Genomic DNA, 26,420 nt, shown 5'->3' with positions numbered 1-26,420 from the left:
CCCAAAATGCGTGCTGCCAAATATTTTGAATTTTACACCTTCAATGGTTCCCATACGTTGACTAATCTGTGGTGGGGCGCCACGAAATCAAAACCGACCGTTACACATTGATGTTCTAAGTTGTACTATTTAAATTAAAAGATAAGATAAAATCCTTTCATTGAGCTGCACTTTTTACGCACGCAGCCTTTCCCTGCCCCGCCCGCTCTCTCTCGTAATGAGCCCGCTGCGACTCTTCTGCATGTGCATTTAACACAAAATATTCACGATTGTTGTTGCCACATAGAAGCATTGCATAGAACACAGCTGACTAAATTGCTATTAAATCCGCAAGGATTTGCAAGGGTTCCCTCACGAACGTCTTAAAGTGACAGGCACTCAATTAGACCTATACACTACTGAACTTTATTCAATGCTACCTCTGACTAAGAATGCATGACTTTGCACTTGTATTTTATTTTGGAATTTTAAGAGCAATAAACATGTATTGCAATGTTAAGGAATTCATGTTTTTTCATTCAGATATATATAAATCAACATGTATAAATTGCTATTAGTCAGTTAATGGGGAGATATTCGAAATCGAATCGGACTGAAAAAATGAATCGATTAATCGATGCATCGAATAAATAATGGCTAGATTAATCGTTTAAAAAATAATCGTTTATCCCAGCCCTAAAGGGTACACAATTGTGGTAGTTAGTATTTATCCTCTGGATAACTGGATCTAATAATAATTTTTTTCTCCTCAACCTCGCTTTCTTCCACAACCAAAAGACTGAGGACTGACAATACCAGTGTCATTTGCAAGCTAGGCTAGTGTTTCCCATACGTTGACTAATCTGTGGCGGGGCGCCACGAAATCAAAACCGGCCGCCACACATTAATATTCTATGTTGTACTATTTAAATTAAAGATAAGATCAAAATCCTTTCATTGAGCTGCGCTTTTTACGCACGCAGCCATTCCTTGCCCCGCCCCATCTCGTAACGAGCCCGCTGCCCCTCCTCTGCATGTGCATTTAACAATTGTTGAAGGAGTGTTGTTGCCACATAGAAGCATTGCATAGAAGACGGCGGGCTAAATTGCTATTAAATTTCCTTTATTTTAACTAACTAGGTAGACAATGTTATGAATTGCACCCACACATCAGCAGCCTTTTAACTGTGTTACTAGCAAGGGTTTCCTCACAAACTTCTTAAAGTGACAGGCACTCAATTAGACCTATACACTACCAAGACAATCTTAGCACCCCCCCCCCCCCCCCGCCACAAATTCAATCAAATTCTGTGGGAAACACTGTAGGCTATTAATGAAGCACGTTTTTGATTAGAAGTAGATAAGGTATTGGCTCTGGTGAGCAAGAGTAGTGTGAACATGATGAGCTAGCCCTGCTTTGTTTATGATTGGTTTATCTGCACGGCCCCTGTATCCGCATCGTGCTAGCAGCAGAATGTAGCCCATGTTCTCATTGACAGAGGGCACTCAAAGGCAGCACAAGGCAAATAAGTGGTCACTATCTAGTAGATAGTGCTTTAAAGTCAGACCACAAAAAGGTCTCAATGCAAATGTCTTTTCTTGCAAACAACAGTCCCTGGAGTACCCTAATTGGTGATGTGCAATTTTATCCCCCTCTCAAAGTGACTTTGAGGCTTCGAACCTTAAGAAGTTTGAAGGCCATGGCCCGGCCCTTCTCTGCTCTTCTCTTTCTCTCTCTTCAGGACTGATCTGGTCTCTGGATTTGTCCTCTGACGTCTCCCCCTGGTCTCTGAGGGATTGCACTAGGTCACTCGGTGGAAGTCCCCAGCGCAGCAGAGGATGATCTGTCTGTCTAGTCTGGTCTGGCCACCCTCTACTCACTTCCACCCTATAATTACTGATCTGGCTCAGAACAAGACGTACAAAGTGTGCGCGCTGGTGAATAGACTGGATGTGACACACAAAAGAACGAGGGAAAACTAGAAAAAGAGAGAGAGAGAGAGCGAGAGAGAGAGAGAGAGAGAGAGAGAGAAGCCTGCAGAGGAGAGATTAGATAAGGGCAAGAACAAAACCATATTCAGACTTGAGCTGGTTGAGCAAATTGAAGGGACAGAGATTGGATAGGTTCTCAGGCGAGTTAAGGGACAGATCTCTTTGAAGGATGTTGTATTCGGCTACAATGCACCACTAACTAAGCTTAAGCCTTCACTCTTTCCACTGAGGAGTGCGGATGGGTGAGAAGGTGAGATGGGTTTTAAAGAATCAGAAGATGAACTCATTTACTACCCCCATTCAGTTCCTTCAGTGCCTTCTAACCTGCCCTGCGTACACAGACCAAGCAACGCCCCAGCTGTTACAGTATCGCATTCTGACACACTCTCCTCTTGCAGTTTCCAGTGAAACAGTTCCGAAGAGAACAAAAGGAAGAAAGAAAGATCCTGCATTAAGTTTGCATACAATTTGCTCACATCCATTGGCCTGCCTTTAAAAAAGCATTCACGTTTTGCTGATTACCTTCCTGATTCCATCAGGTTTATTCTGTCACTCAACGACACTCTACACCATGGGGGCCTCCCTATTTTCAGCCAAAACAAACAATTCATCAACAAGGGGCCATTTTCCTGTCCAAAAGAATCACAAAACGGTCCTGATTTTTTTCTTTTTCTTACTGGCATGTTTTCCACAGCTGGGTCAACCTCTCCTGCAAAACTTTTCGAGCACTCAGACTTATCTCAATTTTAATTAACCACTCAGGCCAACATTAACCCGTCTATTGAGAAAACACTAGTCCACAAGAGAAGGTAGAAGGAGAGAAGGAGAGAAGGAGAGAGAGAGAGAGTTAGTCAGTTCATGATCCTGAACCCAAGGGAACCCGCCACAACTTGCAAGGGAAACTGTAGCAGAAAAACATTGCAAGGCTCGCAAGCAAGTTTTTGACTGCTTGTTGCTTTTAGCCTCTGCCCATAAAGATTGCAACACAGAGCACTTTGGTTGGAAGTTCACTGAATGAAACCAAATCTAAAACAGAACGAGAGTGGGAGGGGGCACTTAGTTTTTTTTTTCTGAATGAAGCATCCTGAATGTCGAGGGGGAGCGCAAAAATTTGCTGACAACAAAGAAAGACAAGTTCCCTTGGTCATGCCGTAATCACGACCAACAGGAATGGTTTATGAACGAGGAAACTCTTAAAGAGGAAGAGGGCACCCACAAAACAACATTTGTACTTTCATACGCCTTTTTTAGTGCCCCATACATCACGCATGCCAAGTCCTATAACAATGAAGAGCACTGTAAGAAACTCGAACATTTATATAGGTCTGTATAAAAAAAAAACTCTGTTCTGGTTACCATTCATTGTCCATGCTTGTATTTCATGGGGATCCACAACGACATTAGCTGGCAATATTCATGCAAAACAGTAATGACATGCCTGCATGATTTGGATAACTACTCACATAGTTCTCACAAACAAATAGGCTAAGCGGGAAACCGTACCATACAATAGTGTAAATTCAAACAGACAGCAGACCCCCTGTTCTGCAAATCCTAGTATAAATGTTCAAAAGTGCAAAAGTGCACGCGCGCGCGCGCACACACACACACACACACACACACACACACACACACACACACACACACACACACACACACACACACACACACACACACAGAGAGAGAGGCAGGAGACCAGCACAATCAATGTGCCAAACTGAAAAGGGACAAAGCCAAATTACTCAAAGAAAAAAAATTGCCTTTTCATTCGGAGTGCTATTCGTGTGGTGTGTGCCCTGGACCTAGTCTTGAGGGGGAAAGAGAGAGAGAAGTAAAGGGAGAGAGACCTTTTTTGAGGGAGAGGGAGAGGAGAGACCAGGCTGTCTTTTTTGAGGGAGAGGGAGAGGGAGAGGAGAGACCGGGCTGTCTTTTTTGGCCAACCACAAAAACAACTTGTCACATTTCAAATCAGCAAAATAAGAACCACACCAAACTCGGCACATGACCACCACAATGAGCCGTAGCTCTGAGGGGGGACATGGGAGCCTAGTTGTTTGTCTGCACTAACAAAGCCCTGAAGAGTGTATCTATTGGCAAATAATCTAGTATACCCATCCAATTCGCTCTTAAAAAACGTCCGAACACTTCAACAAAGCAAGTCCACTGTGTGTTGTGATCTGTCTGAAAATCTAAATATATTGTGTCAGCAGCTCATTCACCAACTCAAGCTGGCAGTCACATGGCAGGGCCTTAGGAAATGATGCAGGTAACGTTGACGTTGCTATTTTCTCTGAGTTGTGTGTGGGGATGGGGGCACTGATAGTCAAGAACACCCATCTCGTGAGATCACTTCCAAACCTTAAAGCCAGACTTGCATTCTGATACGTGTCTGGGTGATCACCCACACACACACACACACACAAGTATAATCTGTGCCCAGCGCTGGCGTGAATCAGTTGTTCCTCTGCGTGTGTGTGTGTGTGTGTGTGTGTGTGTGTGTGTGTGTGTGTGTGTGTGAGAGAGAGAGAGAGAGAGAGTATGTGTGTAGCCCAGCCGTCAGGTGTAATGGGTGTGTGATCTGTTGTTCACGCCCTTCTCCCTACCTGTGCCTGTGTGTGGAACAGGCCCGGGGGCAGGAGGGGTGAGGCCACATTTGTGCTCCCTTTTAACTCAACACCAGCAGGCCCCCCAGCCCTCACATCTGCTGCTGCTGCTCGCTTCTTTTCAACTCCCCCTCCTCGCTCTCTCTGTCTCTCTCTTAGTCACCCCCCTCCCCACACACACACACACACACACACACACACACACACACACTGAGCCCTTTTTCCTTTCATAACCAGTATTAGGGAAGAGGAGAGCCCCCTCGGGAACTTTTCTCCTGTAACACTTTTCACCTTTTCTTTCCAGGGAACTTCCCTCTCCTTGAGTGAACACACACGTGTGTACACACACACACACACACACACCTCAGCCTGTATGTCCTAAGCAGGCAGGCTTTGTGGTGTCCATCTTTGACTTGCACTCCTTTGGCAATGAAAGAGTATGAAGTTTAGGGTGGGGGGGGGGTGGGGGGGGGCAGCAAATGAAATAGGGAGGGGAAAAAAGAGAGAGGAAAGTTATATCAAATCCCATTCCCTGGGGGTAAGACTTTGGCTGCATTGTGTTGAAATAAGTGATTCACGGCTTTATCATCACAGGTGATGTGGAGAGTGTTTCCCCAGTGTGGCTGGGCTTCTTTCAACACCGCCAAAGCCGCATGTCCCTCTGATAGCCCAGAGACAAATCAACACCCACACACACTCACACTCTCTCTAAGTCTCCCTCTCTCCAACGAACACACACACACACACACACACACACACACACACACACACACACACAGCTCACGCTTTTTACAATCAAAGAAAACAAAGATTACAGCAGACTATCTCTTTTTCTCACTTTCTTCTCTCCTATCCGGGATTTGTAGAGGTGTACTGCAGCAGAGATAAGCAGCCTCACCTGATACTGTTACCTCAAATAACTTGGAATAACAACAGGCTGGCTGAAGGAGACAGGTTAGTAGCCCACTTTAGGGACCAGCTCTGTGCCACATGCATCTGTGAGAAGTCATGGTCCTCCCTGCCCCTCTGCCTCTTTCTAAAACTCATTCATTGAAGTCATAGCAGGCGGATGGATTTGGTGTCCGATTTATATTTAATACAGCCTAGACTGTAGAGAAAAAAACAATGCCACCCATCTGAAACAGGCTTCCTGCTAACTGCATTTTGCAATTACAAATATTTGTCCCCCCCAAACCAACCCCAAAAATGTCTAACCACGCTATGAAAGAAAGAAAAGGTCCACCACTTAATACAAAACAGGGGAGATGACTAAATGGCTAATATGAATAATAAACATGGCATTATTGTCATCATTGTCATCATTGTCATCAGCAGCACACAACTGTTTAGCACAGTGCATTGGTGGGCCACAGACCACCAATGAAACCTCCACATTCGAGGTGGAAAGAGGCAACAAAGAATAAATAAATACAATCGTTTACATTCAGGTTTCCCACTCTAAGTCAGATGTAAAATTCCATGACTCGTGGGAACCCTGTACATTATTTCATAATATCCTATTTCCTTTCTTTGCATGGACTTCTTCTGAAGAAACCAACAAAATTTATATTGGGTGATATTTTCTAAATTCATACAGTGCACAGAAACACGCACACTCACACACACACTCGGACACACCACAAGTGACACAATAATAAACCCAAGTATGGGTTTCATAAAATAAGCACCTGTCAAGTGTGACCACCATGGCTCGACCTTGCCGATAAAGACGTGCCTCTGGAACAGGTCTGAAGCACATACACAAACACACACACACACATACACACACACAAACAGTGCAGTGATAGTGCACCAACAACCAGTCACATTCCAGCAGGCTCCCTCCCCGGTGGCTGGACCAAGGAGTACTGTGCGGAGGAGTGCATCTAGCAGGCCTCACTGCAGGGGGTGGCCTGTGGTTTGGTGGTCACAGACGGCCCGTGCTGGCCCTTGCACACGACTGCCAATGTCTGCACTTCAGACAACTTGGAAGCTGGTGGGCTGGGGGTGGGGTGGTGACCCCCATCATGATTGGGTTTGCTCAACTGTAGCATGGAGACTGGGACACTCCTCGTGTAGCCTCCAGCCGTTGACACAACAGTACCCTTTGACTATGCTAATAAAGGGCCCTTATGGCACCCTCTCATTTACCCCCCCCCCCCCCCCCCCTCCAACACACACCCTCCCTTTTCCTCTCATTTAAGAAGAGAACAGGGAGTGTGCGTGGTGTGTGCTGGGGGGGCAGACTCAGTAAATATCATCTGGACAGGTGGCCAGTCTACCGGTTTCTCGCTTCCCTGTCAAAGCAGAGATGACAAGTACCATCACTGGATGCTGGAAAGCCCCAAAATGAACAGCAGCCATCTCCTTGCCCTCCCCTCAACTCACACCCCTCCCTGGCTTAAAAAAAATCCCTGTGTCTGTCACCCACTGTGCTGTCTATGAGGATTACAAATTGTGCAAAACAGAAAACCTGCTCACTGTCAATACCCAGCGAGGGGCATTGGCTATAGCGTTTTATCTAGATAAACAAAAAAAAATCTGTGTCGACTGATGCAGTATTGTTTTAAATTCCACATTTGTCCTGTATTTTTTCCTCTTTTTTAATTCACAGATTTGCAGCGCGGTTTCAACACCACTCGAAATACAACCATCGAAGTGTTCATAAGCAACTCCCACAGCAGACCAGTGATCTACTGTAAGGTTAGCTATAAACACCCAATTAAAACAGAGACCACGGAAAGGGACGTGGAACTCGCTGGGGCTTTCTGCCTTTTTCTTTCAAAGAATTACTCTAGGGGTTTAATCTCCCGGTTGCGCAATTACTGTCAAAGAAAGTGGGTTAGTCTTGAGTGGGGGGAAACAAATAGAAGAGAATGCGTTAAATTCTTAGTTAGGCTATTTTCTGTCTGAGTACAAATAGCGAACGGTGACAAATGAATTCCGATTAACGTTAGCATGCCAAATTGCAGAAGTGTATCATTTATAGATGCTAGCGAGTTGTCTGTGTCTCACTGCAGTTTGACGTCTTAGAATGCAGGCAACAATTAAAGCTTCATATTTTTTTTTAAAAAATGCTCAGCTTTGTCTGCTTATTCATCAAGTTAATGCCAGGTAGTGGCATATTTTCCATATGAAAAAATAACTGTTTGTAAAATAATTGTGGACTTATCTACACAATGCGCAACCACTTCTGTTTTCGGTGGCATCTAGGCATTTACTGTCCTTAGTTGCACTCGGCATTAAATAATCATTCGTCTGCACCGCGAGGGCGACGAAGGGAAGCCACCCGGACTGTTTGGTAAACAACACTTACATACGGACACACAGACGCATGTCAAAACAGTTTCTCCACACATAGTGACCAGCCCTACAGTATTATCGCTTACAATATGTCTACAATTTGGCCAATAATACAAAGCAACCGAAGTGAAGCGATACAAATACAGGGCAAAATGAATATCTTGAACAAAGCCACAATATGTTTTAAAAGCCCCGCGATCCATGTACCCTGTGTATGTTATCATACGTGGGCTTTCGAATCATATTACTTAATATATTTTTATTACCAAAATAAGCAGTCTGGATTGGTATTTTTTTCTCTCTCAATATAGTCTGGCTATTTCTATTCGTGTCGTTGTCTGGTGGTGCACAAAAAGACCGCTGGTAGCTACAAGCTAGCTGGCTAGCCCCAAACTCCCGTGCAGTCGTACTAGCGCTGGGGCTCGTACAAAAAGCCACAACACGGCACGGCGGTACAGCAACAGTCACTACACTAGAGAGTAACGTTAGTCAAAGAAAACCAGACAACACATTTCACTTAAAGAAAACACATCGCATTGTTTAAAAATAACCACCAAATCAGAAACAGATCCCCACTGAGTTACATGTTTTAACCAAAGGCATCAACTGAACTCTGAGTACTTAAAATCTACTTTAACTCCAACAGAAGCAGCAGCACTGAATCTCAGACTTACCCTGTCACAACAGGCGCCATCTTCCACAAACTCTCACCAAAACTCCAACACTCGCGAGATCCCTTTCTCCCAGACCAACTAGCCGCCGAGACAACAGCAGCAGACTGGAGATGAAGGAACGAGGGAGAAGGAGAGAAAGGGGGCGGGTGAGGAAGACAGAGGAAGGGGGGTAAGAGAGAGTGAGAGAAAAGGGCAGACGCCACAACAACAGGCGTGGGAAACTTCTGAAATCGCGCGAGACCTGGAAAACTCTCACAATAGACTAGAATGGAAAAGCGTGTTACCCATCGCGAGATGTGTGTGGATAGTTGCTGTGGCTTATTTTACAGCTCTCGAGGACTATTCCCACGTGTTTGCTCGGCAATAAATTAGGCTACAGCAGTGATCAGGACGTAGTTTGGCACGAAATTTCACACGATGTTGCGAGGAATCCAGAGTTTTCCCAGGCCCTCAAAAGGCAAAACAGGCTACGTAGTAGGCTACAGTGGGATAGCAAAAAACAGACAAGCATTCCCAACATAACTGCTAGTTTTGAAGTACATTTACAAAACAAGTCAGAGATGAAGGAATGCATTTTATAAGAAAGATGTGGAATTTGATCGAACGGAGACAGGTGGGGAAATACGAGTGATATTTTTTAACGGCGTGGGATTTGTTGACCGAATCTTGCCATTTAGCCAGATACGTGTGTAGAACAATTCAGCGCAATGCGCAACACATCTAGCTACTTAAAACATGAGCACTGCGTGGTGGGAGAGTACACGGCTTGCAGAACATTCAAATATAGCGAAACTGCGATTCTTTTTTCTTTTTTTTAAGGAAAGCCATTTATCCTGTGCAAACAACACGTGGAAGTGGAATGACCTGATCCAAGTTAGGTCGACGAACAAGGAGGTGTTTCCATTTTTATTATTCTCACACGCATAGGCTGGTTCCCAGGCTATGTTAATATCGTTGAATTAGCTATGTTTTATATCTGATAGGCTACGTTATGTATTTATGACGTGACTTATAATACACGCGGTGTTACTAACAATATTTCCCTAGAACATTCCTTCCCCAAGGCATGGTGAAAGTGCTACTGTGCGTGTGAGTGTCTGTGAAAGACAGAGCTGCCCCCACCGTACTTTTCATACGGTTTACATTGACTGTCTTGCACAAGTAATAATGCTTACAGCTAGTTCAGTTTGATAATTTGACGTTTAGATCTGCATTAGACTAGGTAGGCTAATCTACGTAATCTTCAACAATGTTGTTTACTTGTTTTTATTTAGCCTGCCCTAATGTCAGTGTGGGGGAGGTGGGGGCAAAAGACAGAGAGGGCAAGAGAGAGAACAGGAGTAAAAAAAATCTGCACTAGTGAGGGAGAGAGGGAAAGACTGGCCTGGAGCCCACACTAAGAAGACCTTATCCAGTTTTCCATCGTTTTTTCCCTTCCTCTTTTTTTAACAGTCGGAGGAGGACCTCCTGTTACTCACTGGAGTTTTATAGGAAGCGTAAAGTTTCCTAAATGTTTTACAGCTGAAGACAGTAAAAAGACTACACAAGTATAAGTACTTAAGCAAAAAATAAAACTGAATTGAGTCCAACAACGTCTATAAGCCCGCAGACTGCTTCTACTTTTTAAAAAGTACAGGGCTATAAGAAGTTGAACAATTTGGATGTGATCTTTGACCTCTTTGTGTTGTAAAGTCCATAAGATATTTTTATGGATACTTACAGACATGATTTAACGTTTCCCTTGGAGGCCTCCTAATTCTTAAGACTCCCTGACCATGCCCTCAACTGCATGCCTTTGAGTGTAATGGGGGGAAATCCTGGAGGAGTGCATATGTTGCAGCAACTATCATTTCATACAGTTTTGCGCATTAATGTAAGCACAGCAACAACAACATATCACAAATACTCTGTTTCTATTTATGCAAGTAGTGGATTTGCTCTTTATCGGTCTTATTCCATTTTACTTTCTTCGACCTCCTCCCTCCCCTCCACCCGTTCAGGTATAAAATGATTATTTTTAATGGAAAAGGCCTTCCTCTGGAGCTCAATAAAAAGCTAACAAAGGCCGCCAATTCAAGCAATCATGCCTAAGCCACGAGTGCGTTGTCCATAAATCCACTCTGCTGACTGCCTGTGTGTTTTGCCAAGAGAAAGATTGGTCTCATTTCACCGAACCGAATCTGACTCCCAACCAGATGCTGCCCTCCTTGCTCCGCCATGGACTGGAGAAGGGTGTGTGTGTGTGAGCATGGATCACATTGCAGATTTTTTAATTTGCCACTTCATTGCATTTATGACATATTTATCATGATAGCAACAGGATTCTGGACAGTCACTTATGGCACCAGGCCTTTGAGAGGAGGATCTGTTTTCCAAATGGAGGGTTCTCCAGGGCAGCGAGGAACTGAAACATTCCAATCAGACAAGCATGGTTTTCATTTTTCAATCGGAGGTTTTCTTTTTACAGTGCAAAAGCACCCTTTGGAATGATTCAGAGTGACAGAATATTTAGTAGGCAAGAACAGAGATATTTCCTTCAGACATTTGGCAGTTAATACATCTGCCAAGGATAATTGATTAGATCTCATAAATATTTACCTAAATATTCATTAGAATAAGCTTTGCGAAGGGCCAACAATTTCAGTGTGACACAATGCACACACACACACACACAAACATCCTTGTCAATGCTGCAAGAATCCGAGGTGATAAAAAGAGAGACATTCTTTTCAGTCTGCTTGCTGAAACCACAGGGCATCATAAGACAAGGCTGATGCTGTTCTAGGCTGAGTGTGACGCTAGCTGGCTGGCTCGGGCTGGAGTAGACCTCAGTGCAAGGGCGAAGGCGAGGGTGTCCCTGTGTGCCCATCAGGGGGAACACCCAGGGGAGCACAGGGCTGACAGTTTGACTAATGGAGAGGACGTGCGATCCAAAGGGAGGGCGTTTATCTTCAAACGTCCCCACTCTGACCTACGTCTGAACCACGCGTCTGTCCAGTCTGGAGACAGCAGACTATGTGTGCACTTTTAAAGAGCATTCAGTGCCCCCCAGTTTCTCTCCCAATTTTTTTTCATGATACCAAAATAGCGTTCATAATATTAGAAGGGCTTCAACTGATTTAATAATGAAATATTTAATATTTAAGGAGTTAACTTTTGATTGATCGAATGTCTGCTAACTGTAGATAAATATTCTGAATATTTGTGCTGTTTCAAAAGGCCTAGCCCTTAAGAAGTGACCTCATTGGGCTGATTAGTTTAGAAAAGTAATTTAAATAGCAGCTTTCAAGATTAACATCACCTCCGGCTGACTAATGGGGCCTGCTCAAGATATAAGTGATGTGCACGTCCCAACATTACATTTGCATAACGTGAAAATAGTTTCAGTTCTCTGAGCTGACGTGATACTAGAGAATCCTTTCTGTTTCAAAGAAATAAAAACCATTAGCCATTCCTTCAGCCCATGTGCATTCTGAAAGTCGAGAACATGACAGGTGTAAAAGACGTCAGATTGTATCATCACTGTGGTCTCTCATTTAAGCACATTTAATACATAAGAAGCCAAATAAAAATAAATCTGTATTTTCCGCACCTCACTGCAACTAATCATCATTAGCAGAAAAAAAAAATATTTTTATGAAAACAAGACAAGATTTTCTTCAGCATCATTAGTTCTAATCACCATCATCAACCCAAAAAAATGGCACAAAAAATGTTTGTCTCTTTGTTCTTTTCCCTATTTGCCTTGGCCAAAGGACTGCTCTACACTTGACCAGCAAAGGTTTTCTAGGGGCCAGTGATTTTTTCTTGAAGAAAATAGCTCAGGAAAGGGAGTGTGTGCGTGTGTGTGAGTGAGTGTGGTTTAGGCTACTTGGCGACGTGAGTGAGGGAGAAGCTTGGAGAGTTCAGTCAGAGCCTAAGGCTACTGTAGCTCTGGTAATGTGAAAAGCAGTGCATTACAGTGAGGACACTGAGCAAAAAGCCCTTAAAAAACGAGACTGGGAAAATAACAAGTCTTTATTTTTCTGTCAGAGCTGAGGAGACTTGAGGCTGATAAGGACTTTCCACAATTTATTTTGGACATCATTTCTGGGACACAGGTCCTCTTTGAATGTTGGATCGCACACCAAAAAGAAACTCATCTAACAGTCACAAACAGTTTCCATCTTCACCGGCAAGGAAATGTAACCCCAAGTGTGACAAAGTTTACTTAATCATGGAGGTTATGAACAAGTAAAAGTGACTGCAAAGGATATCACCCGTGCTCCCACATCCTCTCAGTGCTCACAGAACAAGGCTGTAGAATCATCAAAACACGGCCATTTCAGATGACTGAACCCAAAGGAAGAACTGAGTACACAAATAACTTTGATAATGTTTAAGGTATTTTCAAAGTTAAACTCACTATCAATCAATCTGAATGTACACATTTTCAAAGTAAAACTCACTATTAATCAATCTAAATTCAACTAAGCACTTGACAGTATTTTCACTGCCCCATAAGAATAATTGTTATTGTGCTACACCTACACCGAGACCCTCTTTGATCTGAACCCGAGAAGTAATCTTAAGGGGTGCTCACTAAGTTTTCAGGTTCTACCAAGGACCCTTGGCACAAAGCAGTATACACTGATCCAAGTAAAGCCTTAGGCAATGAATAATGACCTTCCTGTTTTTCCAAGGAAATGTTGTCCCTGTTATAGTGCCTTTTACACACATTGTTGACACGTTAGAGAACAACAATGCTAACTTCAAGAGCAGCAGTAGTCAAAGGCGAGACCATGACAGCCCAGGACTAATGTACAATTTGAGTCAATAATTAAGTGGCTCAAATATTTCTGCATATAGAATCCTTGCAGCAGCATGCTATGAATGTGTTTTATTTTTTAATATTCTTGGCCAAAAATCTGAGGATTATTAAGAACTCAAAAACCAAAAGGTGAAAGTGTTATTTCCTCATAACAAACTTGTCTACAGGAAACAACAAAAATAATATGGAGAAACAACAACAACAACATATGAACATTCAGGCATGCAACATTGTTTGTCATCCCTCTGTGGTAGGGGTAACATTGCCTGAACCTCTCAGTGTGGTAATGTGGTTTGTGAAGCGAGATGCATAGCTCTGCAAGATCATCTTGCCAGAAAGAGTGGTTGCTTTGAGTTCCTTTCCCCTCCTCAAAACACAGCCAAAGCCAGATGAATTAATATAGGGGTACAAGCCGAGATATGTCAACAGAGAGGCCTAAATGTGCTCTGGTGGAAGAACAGATCTTGTACAATGTATAAATACTCATTTGATCGCTATTTTATATGTTTGGGTTTAGTTAGTTTGGGTTATGTCTTTATTTCAATCAACAGTGACATCTCCAACAAGCTTCCACCCAAAAGTTGATATGAATTTAGTCTATTATGCTACTGCGTGGTATGTTATAGGCTGTGTTATGGTGAAATATTTTTTAGTAGTGTAGCCAATGTGAGGCTGTGCTCTGTGCTCTTCGGGTTTCACTCAGAGTAGTTTCAGTCAGGACCTGTTTTAACGTTACGCAGCTCTGCGCAGAGCACACTGCTGCTGTCTGAGCTGCCCACTGACAGTATAATCACAGACTCGGGCAGGGAAAGGAACCAAAGTTTTATGGGCCAACATTAAAAATATTCCCACTCCTATTAATTATACACCATCAAAAGCAACCCCTTGTTTTCTGCAGGAAAACCCTCATTGAAATACATAAAACATAATTATATAAAACAATATTATATAATTATGTACTCTAATTCATTTTTGAAATCTATGATATATGCCACAACAAACCTCATTGGAAGGCAAGGTAGTGGTGCCATAATCTTTGAGTGCCTAAGCAGTGTGGCTTTGATGTAAGCCATTTTTAATGGTAAGATACATACAGGATCATAACCACAACCTTGACAAATATCATACATTTCATTTCAAACGGCTTCAGATGACTGAACCTAAAGGAAGAAACGGAGCACACAAATAAGAATGTTTTATAGGTGCAAATGACCAATGTTTTGGGAAGAAAATGATTGTACATTTTAAGCAACGCATCTGGTTCGTTTGCTATTGTTTCAGTCAGATGGCTTACATGGGCAGCATGAATTTTGTTGGCTTCAACATTTTTTTAAACTAGGGGGGTGGGTGGAATGAAGTCTCAGCCAAGTGAACTCGTCAAAGCCCTGACCCAGATCTATCTCTCTCTGACTCTCTCTCTCTCTCTCTCTCTCTCTCTCTCTCTCTCACACACACAACTAAGATACTGTACAAGGGCATGCTCTCTCTCTCTCTCGCCTGTTTGTCATGCTTTTGTGAGCGTGTACACACATGCACATCCACACACACACACACACACAAACATACACACCACGGCACGCTGTACACTGTACTGATGGCTCTCAGACCCTGACCCTAACATCCAGCCCCCTCCTGTGCTCTCTGTCAGGCAGGAAGACTGCTGGCGATTACAGAGCGGTGGTGGAGCGGCCATGTGGGGAGGAGAGAGGGGGAGGGGAGGTGCGCTGAGCTTACAGCTCCGGCCGCCCTCCCACCCCCTGCCCTGACCCCCTCTCAGCCATTTTGGCAGGGATCCCGAAGAGGCCCCGGAAATGTTTGTGAAACATGCACACCCCAGACGAGGTAGGGAGGACTGCTATGAGATGAAACAATTGGGAAAGAGGTCATTCATAGAGCACTGGATCTCCTCATCTTGTATCATTGTCTTCTCTCTCTCTTGACCATTATCAGCTTTTTTGTTATTCAAAGGCTAGCCAGGCACATCAACCAGCTACAGTAAATCCCAGCCTAGATCTTAAAATAGTAAAAACTATTTGTAGTTGTAAATAGTGAGTCTAAAGATATAAATGCACACAACTCATTTAAGTGTACTTGTATTGCTATTATGTATTTAAATATGATAAATGTAGAGGAGCAAACCAGCTTCTTAGAAGCTTGTCTACGCAGTAAACCATATTTCATCATCTGTTATATGTGTTTTATATATGTTGTGCTATGGAACATGAAAGAAGATGTGTGGAAATGATTATCCCTATGGGACAATAAAGACTATCTATCTATCTATGGTTATACTCAGATTTACCTCCCATTGCCATTGTGTTACTCTAATCATATATCCACATATTTACTTTAAATATATTAAAACTGTTATGTGTGGACATAAAAAATACAACAAACGTGTACCTTCAAATTATTCCGAGATTGTTAACTGAGTTGTACTGCAGGTGTTATGTTTCTGCACGCACAAGGGGAACCTACACAGTCAGAAAGAGAGTATGAGTTGAGGTAGAGAAGACAGTGAGTGATTAAAAAAAAATTAAATCCACCGATTGACAGTGTGGGGAAACGAAAGGAAATAGCACGTTAGCAGGTGGGCACAAAGGCCATCACTGAGAAACACATGCGTCAAGTGTGTGTCTGTCTGTGTGTCTGTTTGTGCGTGCATGTAAGTCTAAAGGGGAATTAGGTGGGTGAGTAAGAGTGCAACTGCAAGATGGTGGAAAGATAGAACCATATGAAATCAGAGAAAGAAAGAGAGAGGGGGAGTTTAATGAACCACAGAGAAGGCAAACAGGAGGGGCATGGTGAGGAGAGGGGTGGCTTTTCCCCCCCTACTTCTTCTTCTCTTTTTTCCTTCCTTCCTTCTTTCCTCTCTCATTGCCCTCCCTCTCTTGGCAGTCCGCCTCAGACAATGTGACATGGCACACGCTATTAATTCTGGCTGAGCAGAGACCCTGCCTGGCCATCTGCTGAGGTCAGGGCACTCGCTGGGGTCGGCGTCGTGTGCCCCCCGCTGCAACCCTCCATCACCACCAACTCCCTCTCCACTACACCCCCAATACATACACACACACACATACACACACACACACACACACACACACACACACACACAGATACGCGGTTGCACACACAGTCCCCCTAGCCTGCCCCTCCCTCTTTCTCTCTCTCCAGCAGACACCCGTTCAACCCCCGCGTGCAGCATCTCGACAAACAATGCAGCCAACCTGCTCCCTCAGGACACTGAGGGAAAGGGGAGGGCAGGGGTGTTTGGGGGGGGGGGGGGGGGGGGGGGCATACTGCACCCGTCTGATAGAACAATAGCCTGTCAGGTGAAAAGCCCCCCCACACACACCACCACACGCACACACTCGCACACCCGCCTCAGTTGATATACATTACAAAAGGCTGGCAAGCCCCGCTACTCCCCACTAGCTGAATTTGAGCTTGGCGTTGCACCGGGGCCCTGTTCCTGTCACTCCACCACCCCTAACATTGCCATTACCCTCTTCTCTCTCCCTGAACCATTGTGTGTGTGTGTGTGTGTGTGTGTGTGTGTGTGTGTTGTGTGTGTTTGTGTGTGTATGTGTGTGTGTGAGGTGGGGTGTCCTTCACAAAATGTAAAAAAAATCTCTTCTGCCTGTCAATATGATAAAGTTTACGTGGACACTTCTGTCTCAACCCGGTGGGGATTTCATTGTCCTCCGCTGCCTTTGGCTACCCTGGCTTTAACTAGTAATTGATTGGTGGGTTCAGATCCCCGACTTAAGATCCTTAAAGGCCTATGGGATTGCCCCAGAGTTCAGTCAGAGTTGAAATGAAAGAAGATCAGATCCACACGCCGGAGAGACTGCCGTGGCGACATATGCCCCCGCAGGAAGAAGCCTGTGGACGTCTGTCTCGCACTTCTTTGGTCTGACAACTCACTCTGTCCTTGGAGCTGCCTCGTCCTTTCATCCGAGCCATTAATCATATTTAGTAAGCATGGCCCAACTGTTAATGTTTTTAATTTCAATTTTGCGCCCGACTCCACCCATTTTTTTTGTCAATTCATCCGCTGGATACAGATTTATTTTGTGATGTGTTTATTTGTTTACTTGATTGAGTGTGCATGTTGTCAGACTGAAGAGAAAATCCCCCGCTCAAGCCTTTAATCTTCGTCTGGAGGACAAAACAAACATAACCCACCCCCCAGACCTTTATCCGAAGAGTCCCGCTGTGCACACACCCCCGCACACACCCCACACACCCCCTGCATGGGTGCACGAAAACCCCTGATATGCTGAAATGCCACACCGCCACCTCTCCTGTCTACACCACTGGCACATGATCACGCATCACTCATATGACTGGTGATCAGACACAATGAGATTTCTTGGAAAAAAGTGTAAACAAAGCTGCCACCTTTGACATGTTAATCATTTTAGGACCAAATCCACGATTTCCCCTTCCAGCACATCACAGATCAGCCACTTTAATGCTACAAAAACTGTATGCAGTCACTGTTACATCAGCGTTTTTCACTAAAAATGGCCGTAGTTATGTTCTGAATAAAGAGGTGGAGGAAATCTGGGACTATTTTCCATACAGTTCCAAGTTTGTCTTGTCTGAGTCACATTCTGAGTCACAATTTCTAACTCACATTCTGAGTTACAATTCCCAAAGCCACATAGTGTATGACCAATTTGTTTGTAGCATGGAGTATACCACATATAACTCATCTTTACATTACATAACATAACATTGTTTTTTATAAGAAGCTGCAGCTATAACTAAAAAGTATTGTTTTTTGAGTATGTGACTAAGTTTATGACTTTTACATTATATTTCCATTCAGTCAATTAAATGTCAGCAGTACTAATAAGAAAAGTGCAATACATTAAGTCTGTTTTGGTTATTAAGGTTTGATTTATTTATAACCAATAACATGATAAATGTAGTCAGTTTTGAATAGTTATACTTCATTTATTTACTTCCCTTTTTGGGGGGAGTGGGGAGGGGGCATTGGGGTTCAGCGAGATGTCCCTCAGGAGACGAGATAGCTGCGATTGCTGGCCTGTCCGAGAACAGACGGTCAAGGTCACAGGTCACGGGGTCAGGAGGTCAAAGCCAGCTGGTGTCACAAACAAAAGCCTGCAGGTCAAGCTAAGCAGTCAGGAGGACACGCGGGGGCAGAGGGGTGGGCAGCAGACAGAGGCCGAGAGCAGAGCAGTTAAGGACAACAATGGAAGAGGGAGAGTGAGGGAAGGAATATAAAGCTGTGGATAGTCACCGTGGATAGTCAGGTAATTACACAAATAAACAAACATTTCCTTACGCAAAGCAAAAGAAAGGGAGAGAGTAAACACAGCACTCATACATACATACATACACACACACACAAACACACACAGACACACACACACACACTCACACACACACATACAGACACACACACATACAAACACACACACATACACACACACAAACACACACACACACACACACACACACACACACACACACACACACACAGACAAACAAGCCCAAACAAAACAAAGCTCGATAAATGTGGGAGATTAAAAAAGGGTTCGAGTCCTATTTTACAAGGCCAGGCAGAGAGAGTGGAGCGTAGACTCCCGGAGGCCCTCTGAAGCCTCTTGGCCAAACAATGGGCAGGCCTGCACACCACATGCAGGCCTTGCGCCCAGCGGATGCAGTCCACTCTCTGGAGTGGGCACAGGCACACTCCTGATTGTGTTTGTGTGTGTGTGTGTTATACTGGTTGTATATGCACTTGAAGTGTCTGCCATGTGAGATTACCTGTTAGTTTAGCATTTATTTTAAGCACATTGTTTATGCGTGTGTGTGTGCGTTTGTGCGTGTGTTTGTGTGTCTATGGATGTGAACGTGACTGTGTCTACGTCTATGCACATCCCTGTATTATGTGGTGTGTATATCTTCCTACTTGTGCCCTCAAGAACAGCCTTCACATTTCATGGCGATTTCCCCGTCTTTGCGATGGCAAAATCCCCTAACACAACTTTTTCCACCTTAAAATAAAGATGTCTGAGTCCGAAATATCTCTCTCCTTCTCTTTTTGTCTCTCTCATTCATCCTCTCTCTCTGTCTCTCTCTCTTTCTTTCTCTCTCTCTCTCTCTCTTTCCTTTTAAATCATTTTGTTTTTAGATCATCATGGTACTCTGCGGGTTTGGCGCCACAGGCAGCCATGTGACCGGCCCCGTCGTCATTAGCGACCGGTCAGCGTTGAGGTAATGGTGTTTTTCTGCTCCAACGTCGCCTCGCATGTCAAAACCATGGCCATCGGGCAGCCAAATGTCAGCGAGCGTTTAAAAACGTTTTCAGGGGTTTTCCTGCCGAAACCAAAATAAAATTACAAAAAAGAGTCAAGCCCTTCCACATCCTCAATACTGTTAATTATTCACCTCCCATTTGCACAGAGGGATGGAGAAAGACACACAAAGAGAGAGAAAGATAGAGACAGCGACAGAGAGAGAGAGGGAGAGAGAGAGAGAGGGAGATTAAAAGAAAAAGAGAGTGGGAGGGATAGAGGGGGGCAGACACAGCATGTGAGGCAGAGACAGAGAGGGAGAGATATTTGGCTTCAAGGCCATTTAACCATAACATGGAAAAAGTGAGATGGAGAGTCTCCTTCGTGCCAGCGAACTGATAGAGCTCTGACTTTTCTCCATCCCCCCCTTTCTTTCTTTCCCCCCTCTTTCTCTCTTTTCTTCCCCACTCTTTCTCTCCCCCCTTTCTCTCTTTACTCCCCCTTCTTTCTCTCTTTTCTCCCTCATTCTCTGACTTGGTGTTGTTTAACACTCAGTTCCTGAGCTGGCTCCTGTTTTGCCCAGTCGGGTTGAGTGGTGAGGAAGCCATTCGGAGCAATCAGATAGTCTGATTGAAAACATCCTTAATCACATCATGCACACTATGTTCTGCCAAGTATGACCGTGGCAGATCAGACACTCACACACACATGTATGGATACACACAAAGCAACACACACACACACACACACACACACACACACACACACACACACACACACACACACATACACACACACATTCTCTCCATGCTTCTGCACATAAACACACATGACCATATAAAATAGGCCCTCTCTCACACAAACATGCTTGCCCTCACACATTCAAACTTAAATAAACTTCCCCCCCCCCCCCACTTACACTTTTCCTCTAACATTTTTGAAAACATTCACACACACACACACACACACACACACACACACACAGGTGGCTGACCAGTGGCTGTGTGGCAGTGTGGAGGTCAGTCTGGGCCCTGGGCCAAAATGGCGGCAGGAAAAGCACCAGGAGCCACAGGAGGAGTCCGGGCTTCCAGCCAATACTCCCAGCCCCAAGCCCCCCCCAGAGTGACACACACACACCAATGCGCACACACACACACCAATACTCCCAGCCCCAAGCCCCCCCCAGAGTGACACACACACACACACACACACCAATGCGCACACACACACACACACACCAATGCGCACACACACACACCAATACTCCCAGCCCCAAGCCTCCCCCAGAGTGACACACACACACACACACACACACACACACCAATGCGCACACACACACACACACACCAATGCGCACACACACACACTCCCAGCCCCAAGCCCCCCCCCAGAGTGACACACACACACACACACACACACACACACACCAATACTCCCAGCCCCAAGCCCCCCCCAGAGTGACACACACACACACACACACACACACACCAATGCGCACACACACACACACACACAAACACACATACACACACACACACACACACACACACACACACACACACACACACACACACAGCTCACAGCCCATAATCCCACAGACCACTGCAGCGCACAGACACTAAGGACAACATTTCAACCAGAGCCAGGAGCAAGAGAGAGAGAGAGTGAGAGAAAGGTAGGATGGCATACAGAGTAGACAGAGGGATGGGAACGAATGACGAGAAGAGACAGGGTAGAGACAGAGGAAGAGAGGGAAAGAGAGAGGGAGTGAATGAATGAATGACTGAAGGAGGGAGAGAGAGAAAGAGATGTTTGGGCTCTGCACTCCTGAACCCGTGACAAGGTCACCACTATTTCCTCAACAGCACGGAGGCAACAGTGCTCCTTTTCATCCCTCGCTCTCGCTCTCTTCCTTCTCCTCTTTTCATCCCTCGCTCTCGCCTCTTCCTTCTCCTCTTTCCTCGCTGCACTCAGAGAGAAGGGAAGGGGAAAAGGAGGGAGAGAGAGAGGGAGGGAAAGAGTGAAGGGTTATGAGGGGGATGGTTAGGTGGAACAAGCAGCCCACAGTGTGTGCCAGAGAAAAGGCATAGTGTTTCCTGACACCGTGTTTTGATAAGTGAACCATTCTTGTAAGGGGGCCTTTCGCTCACTTCCTCGTTCTGTCAGGGCCCATCGCCGTCCCTCCGCAAATCACGCAAGAAAACACACAAGCCGCTTGCACCACAGATAAAGAGCTCGGAAAACAGAGCTGCCTTCCCAAAGCTCTATTCCCAGTCCAAGGTTCGGGTTACACCACAAACGTTCCAGCCAGCAGTTCCTACCAGCGCCGCTAGTTTACTCGGGCAGAGGCCCGTTTCTTTCTTTTTTTTGTCCACAAAGAAAAAGCAAAAGAGATTACCCAAGTGTCGTTAATCTGTATTATTCTAACAAGATCCCCTGATTCAGCCTTTCCTTCAGCCAAATATTGTTTGAGGAAATGATAATAAATATGTGGAGCGGCAGCATAAATTTTTGCCCACAATCCCCATTTTTCACAATGAGCAATAAAAGGTTGAACAGCAGTGCATGTGGAAATGCAATCCTCCTCCATTTGTCAAACTGTAGGATGCAAAGCCACAAACATTCCAAAAATGACATGGAGACAAACGACGTGGATGCTTGAGCACTTACATGTACGCATCGCCATGAAAAACATAAATAGCTCACTCTTACTTTTGCACACAAACACACATGCACACACACACACTCAACTGAGGGACGAACCATCTCCCCCCCCCCCCCACACACACACCCTGCTGTACACCCCCCTTAAATTCGTCTCAGCATGTTATCCTTTGTCAGGGCGTATAGTGTAGAAAGCCAATACCAGCGCTCTGACCACAAGCAGTGCTGTTCCAAACCAGAGATGACATCATCTTCCCCTTCCCCTTAACTCCCAAACTCCCCTCCATCAAAAAAAAAATCCCTCTCTCTCTCTCTCTCTCCCACTCACTCTCCTTCGCTCACTCTCTGTCGCTCTCTCTCACTCTATTGCTCTATTACTCTGTCTCCTGCTCCCTCTCTCTGTCTCCGGCTCCCTCCCTCTCTCCCTCACCACCATTTTCTCAAACAAAGCCATGGTCCAAAACACAGGCCTGTAATTACAGAGACATGGGGGTGGAGGTGGGGTGGTGCTGGTGGATGTGGATGTGAGCGCTGCCAGGGGCAGGATGGTGCACTGGTCTTGGCCCAGGCCTGAGGCTCGCTGCCTGACCAACAAGCATGTGCTGAGTTGCCGAAGCCCGAGGAAGAGCCGGGGCCTCGTCTGAGTCTGGGGGCCATGGCAGAGCAGGGCAGAGCAGGGCCGAGGCTCAAGCCCCCAACACAGAAAAAAAAATAATGAAAAATTCCCAGGTTGACCAGTTGAAAGGAAGGAAGACGGTAGGGAATCTCCCAAGCACCCCAAATATTCCACCTCCTTAGTTGGAATCCTGTGATAAGAGCTGCAAAAGGAAAGTAGCATGCAAGTTATTGATGAACTCATTTTGTATCATTTATCATTGTGTAGTATTGGTTACACCCAGTAAAACACTCATTAAAAAGTGTTGTCTGTGGCCAGATGTTTTGGTTTGGATGTGTGATATTTTGGTTGGGAAGTGTGTTTATTTTCTGGGGAAAAAAGAAAAAGAAATGAAAAAAAATTCTGAAGAATTCCATTTCTGGAGGGATTTTCTCATCCTTGCGGCCTGAAGATCTTAACCAGCAATTGCTCATGAGATTTATAGGTGGATGGACATCTGGGGGAAAGGGAGTTGTAAATTACAAAGATTTAACTTTCTGTTCATGGTGCTAAACAGGACAGTGAAGAATGACATCAAGCTGCTGCACAGCACACTAGGTTAAAAAAGCAACACAAACTAAATCAATTTGAGAACCCAGCAAAATACTGGATAACAGTACACCATAGTCCACTACCTAGAAGCACATAACTTATACCCTCACTGTTGGTGCCATGTTAAGAAATGTTTTTTATATTACATATTGTGTATGTTCTGTTTCCTAATACACTGAGGGATTGTAATGTTAGGTTGTGTTTCATTCATACTCGTGAGGGTCTTAAGAAGGGCATACTCCAGTAAAATACAACATCAACAGCATAATTCACACCACTTGCAAAGTCAGTTTGTGTTCTTTCAAAATATTTTTTAAGACAGAAGTGAATGACAAGGACTCAAACACACACACACACACACACACACACACAAACATATATATATATATATATATATATATATATATATATATATATATATATATATATATATATATATATATAGAGAGAGAGAGAGAGAGAGAGAGAGAGAGAGAGAGAGAGAGAGAGAGAGAGAGAGGGAAGTGCACACCATTTATATTTATGCTGTTCAGTTCATGTATGCATTAAAATAACACTTTGTAGAATTTTCAATGTACTGGGTGCCCATTTAGAGTTAAGACATACATTAATCTAAAATCAATGAAATGCTCCTACCCACGACAACAGGGTTACATATGGCAATACCAGGCGTTCTGTGCATGCATTTGCAATGTCAGAGACACCACTCTCCCTACTGTAAGTCAATGTGGAATCAAAATTGAGTTTGAAGCGTTATTTTTAGGTAAAATAACTACATTATGTTACTTTAAAACGTGGCTGCAAAGCAGCCCAGTCAGACACTTGACCACAACAAGCCACAACAAACGCAACCCGACGTGCATGCTTGCAGGGTCGTGTCTTACTGTACCTCCTGAAACCACAGACGCGTCAGAGTTAATTTCTCAGAAAGGCGCATGGTGGCGGCCGAAGTGCACCCCTGTGTATGCGCAACGAGCAGGATTCTTCCGCTAGCCAGCCAACAGCGGACAGTCTGTGTTCCATCAAGTGTTCCAAAGTTCCATTACTTACCCAGAGTCCTCTGGTGGGGCCAAGTCGTATATTGTGCTGTCATCCAGGGCGCTCTAATGAAAACCCACGAGAGACAGAATTCTGCATGTGTGTGTGTGTGTGTGTGTGTGTGTGTGTGTGTGTGTGTGTGTGTGTGTGTGTGTGTGTGTGTATGTGTGTGTGTCCATCTGTGTGTGCATTTGTGAGCATCATACTGAGTGAGGTAAGGCACTGAGATGCACAATTTTTTGCCACCATTTTGTTGGCAATTTTATGGCAACAAACTAATGAATATGTCCATGTCATCAAAATGAACCACATAATGAAATCGGTCCATTGTATGCCATCAGTTTTCGGCCTCCTACTAAAATTCTAAGGTGACTAAAGTCTCTCTCCCTCTCTCTCTCTCCTAAACCCCCCACAGGTTTGACATCATTAGAAAATGTTTGAAGACATTTCCTGCAACAGCATATAAAAACACACACGTGGGGGCTGCCTGGTTGTCTGTTGGGGACTTTTGTTATGATCACCCGGGGGTGGGGGGTCCTGTTTATTATTTTCTTCTTGAGACCACGGTGCGGGGCGACGCCAGGAAATATGAGTTTAAAACTCCATGGAACCAATGAAACGGCAGTGCTAAAGGGCCCTCCATGGAATTTAATGTGGAAGATCGCTTTGATATGAAGTGGAACACTTTTCATGACCAAAAAGTGTCCGCGTTTAATGTGACCTGTAAATCATTGTCTTCTCACTCTCCGCTTTACACGTTTAATGGAGAGTCACCCTCACGTGTTGCTGGCAATTCTGCTGGCCAACTGGACACTTCACAACAAATTTCCTCCAGCTAGAAGTTCACTGAATGTATAGTAGGAGGTGTCATTTATACACAGCATATAAATCTTTGATTGACACATTTCTGGTATATGGTTCTCACTGGCTATTGGCTTGCAGTGCATCTCATTTGTGAGTTACTTTGAGAACATGGATCTGCCAGTGAACTGTTTTATATTGTAACCGTACTTGTATATGTACTTCACAGAACACTCTTTGGTTCACCTATACACTGAAATGTTTTTACTGTATTCATTAGATCCCTCATACTCCTTTGAAGACTCCTAAGGGTTCTCATTAGGTAAATGGTGTAGATAAGTATCATAATATGGCACCCCTAGTGATCTAGTGACCTTCCCAAGAATTCTGCATTGCCTAACACATTATTGCAGGGGATAAAAAGCACTTGTTGGGTTTCTACAATAATGCAGATTACCTGATTGGCCTGTAGAGTCTCCACAAAGAAACCTTTTAAGTTAGTTAGTTATAGTTATGTCTGTAAGGGACAGACATACAGTATGGGGGCAGTAAGGGACAGTATGGGTCTTCTAAGACCTGAAGGAGAATATATTCTGGCTTTTGGTGCTTCTAAGATCTATATGTCATCTGCTTTCTGTTGAAATGACCAGGTGATGAGGTAAGGGCTCTGTGAGTAGATACTACAGGTCAAGAGACCTGTGAAAATGCCCTCTTTGCTTTCTTGTGTGTGTGTGTGTGTGTGTGTGTGTGTGTGTGTGTGTGTGTGTGTGTGTGTGTGTGTGTGTGTGTGTGTGTGTGTGCGTGCGTGCGTGCGCACTATCCTGAGTGTGTGTATCTTCACTCTGTGAAAGCCACAATTGTTGAGGAGAGAAGTGATTGTTAAGAGGAAGGGAGTGGAGGAGGAGAGGAGACTGCTCCCCACAAAAGGTGTTATTGTTTTAACACAGGTTTGGCCCTTTCATGACAGCTCACCTAGAATAAGACAGCTGTTCAGGCAAGGTGAATGGGGCACCTGCTATAGCCAAACAAATCATTTGCTATCTCTCTCTCTCTCTCTCTCTCTCTCTCATTCAACAA

At 44.5% G+C, this 26,420-nt stretch overlaps 1 protein-coding gene across 1 annotated transcript in view; it reads right to left on the bottom strand.

Moving 5' to 3' along the window:
• Window positions 1–8,729, bottom strand: part of rbpjb (recombination signal binding protein for immunoglobulin kappa J region b) — a 72,566-nt gene extending 63,837 nt beyond the window's left edge. Inside the window, exon 1 of the mRNA XM_042069479.1 lies at window positions 8,552–8,729. Coding sequence (XP_041925413.1) covers window positions 8,552–8,571 — 20 coding nt within the window. The 5' untranslated portion in view covers window positions 8,572–8,729. The remainder of the gene's footprint in view (window positions 1–8,551) is intronic.
• Window positions 8,730–26,420: the final 17,691 nt, after the last annotated feature.

Source organism: Alosa sapidissima, chromosome 18 (assembly GCF_018492685.1).
Source record: "Alosa sapidissima isolate fAloSap1 chromosome 18, fAloSap1.pri, whole genome shotgun sequence".
NCBI classification, from domain to species: domain Eukaryota; kingdom Metazoa; phylum Chordata; class Actinopteri; order Clupeiformes; family Clupeidae; genus Alosa; species Alosa sapidissima.
The sequence above is the reverse complement of the archived record's forward strand: the minus strand, read 5'-3'. Positions and strand labels throughout refer to the sequence as shown.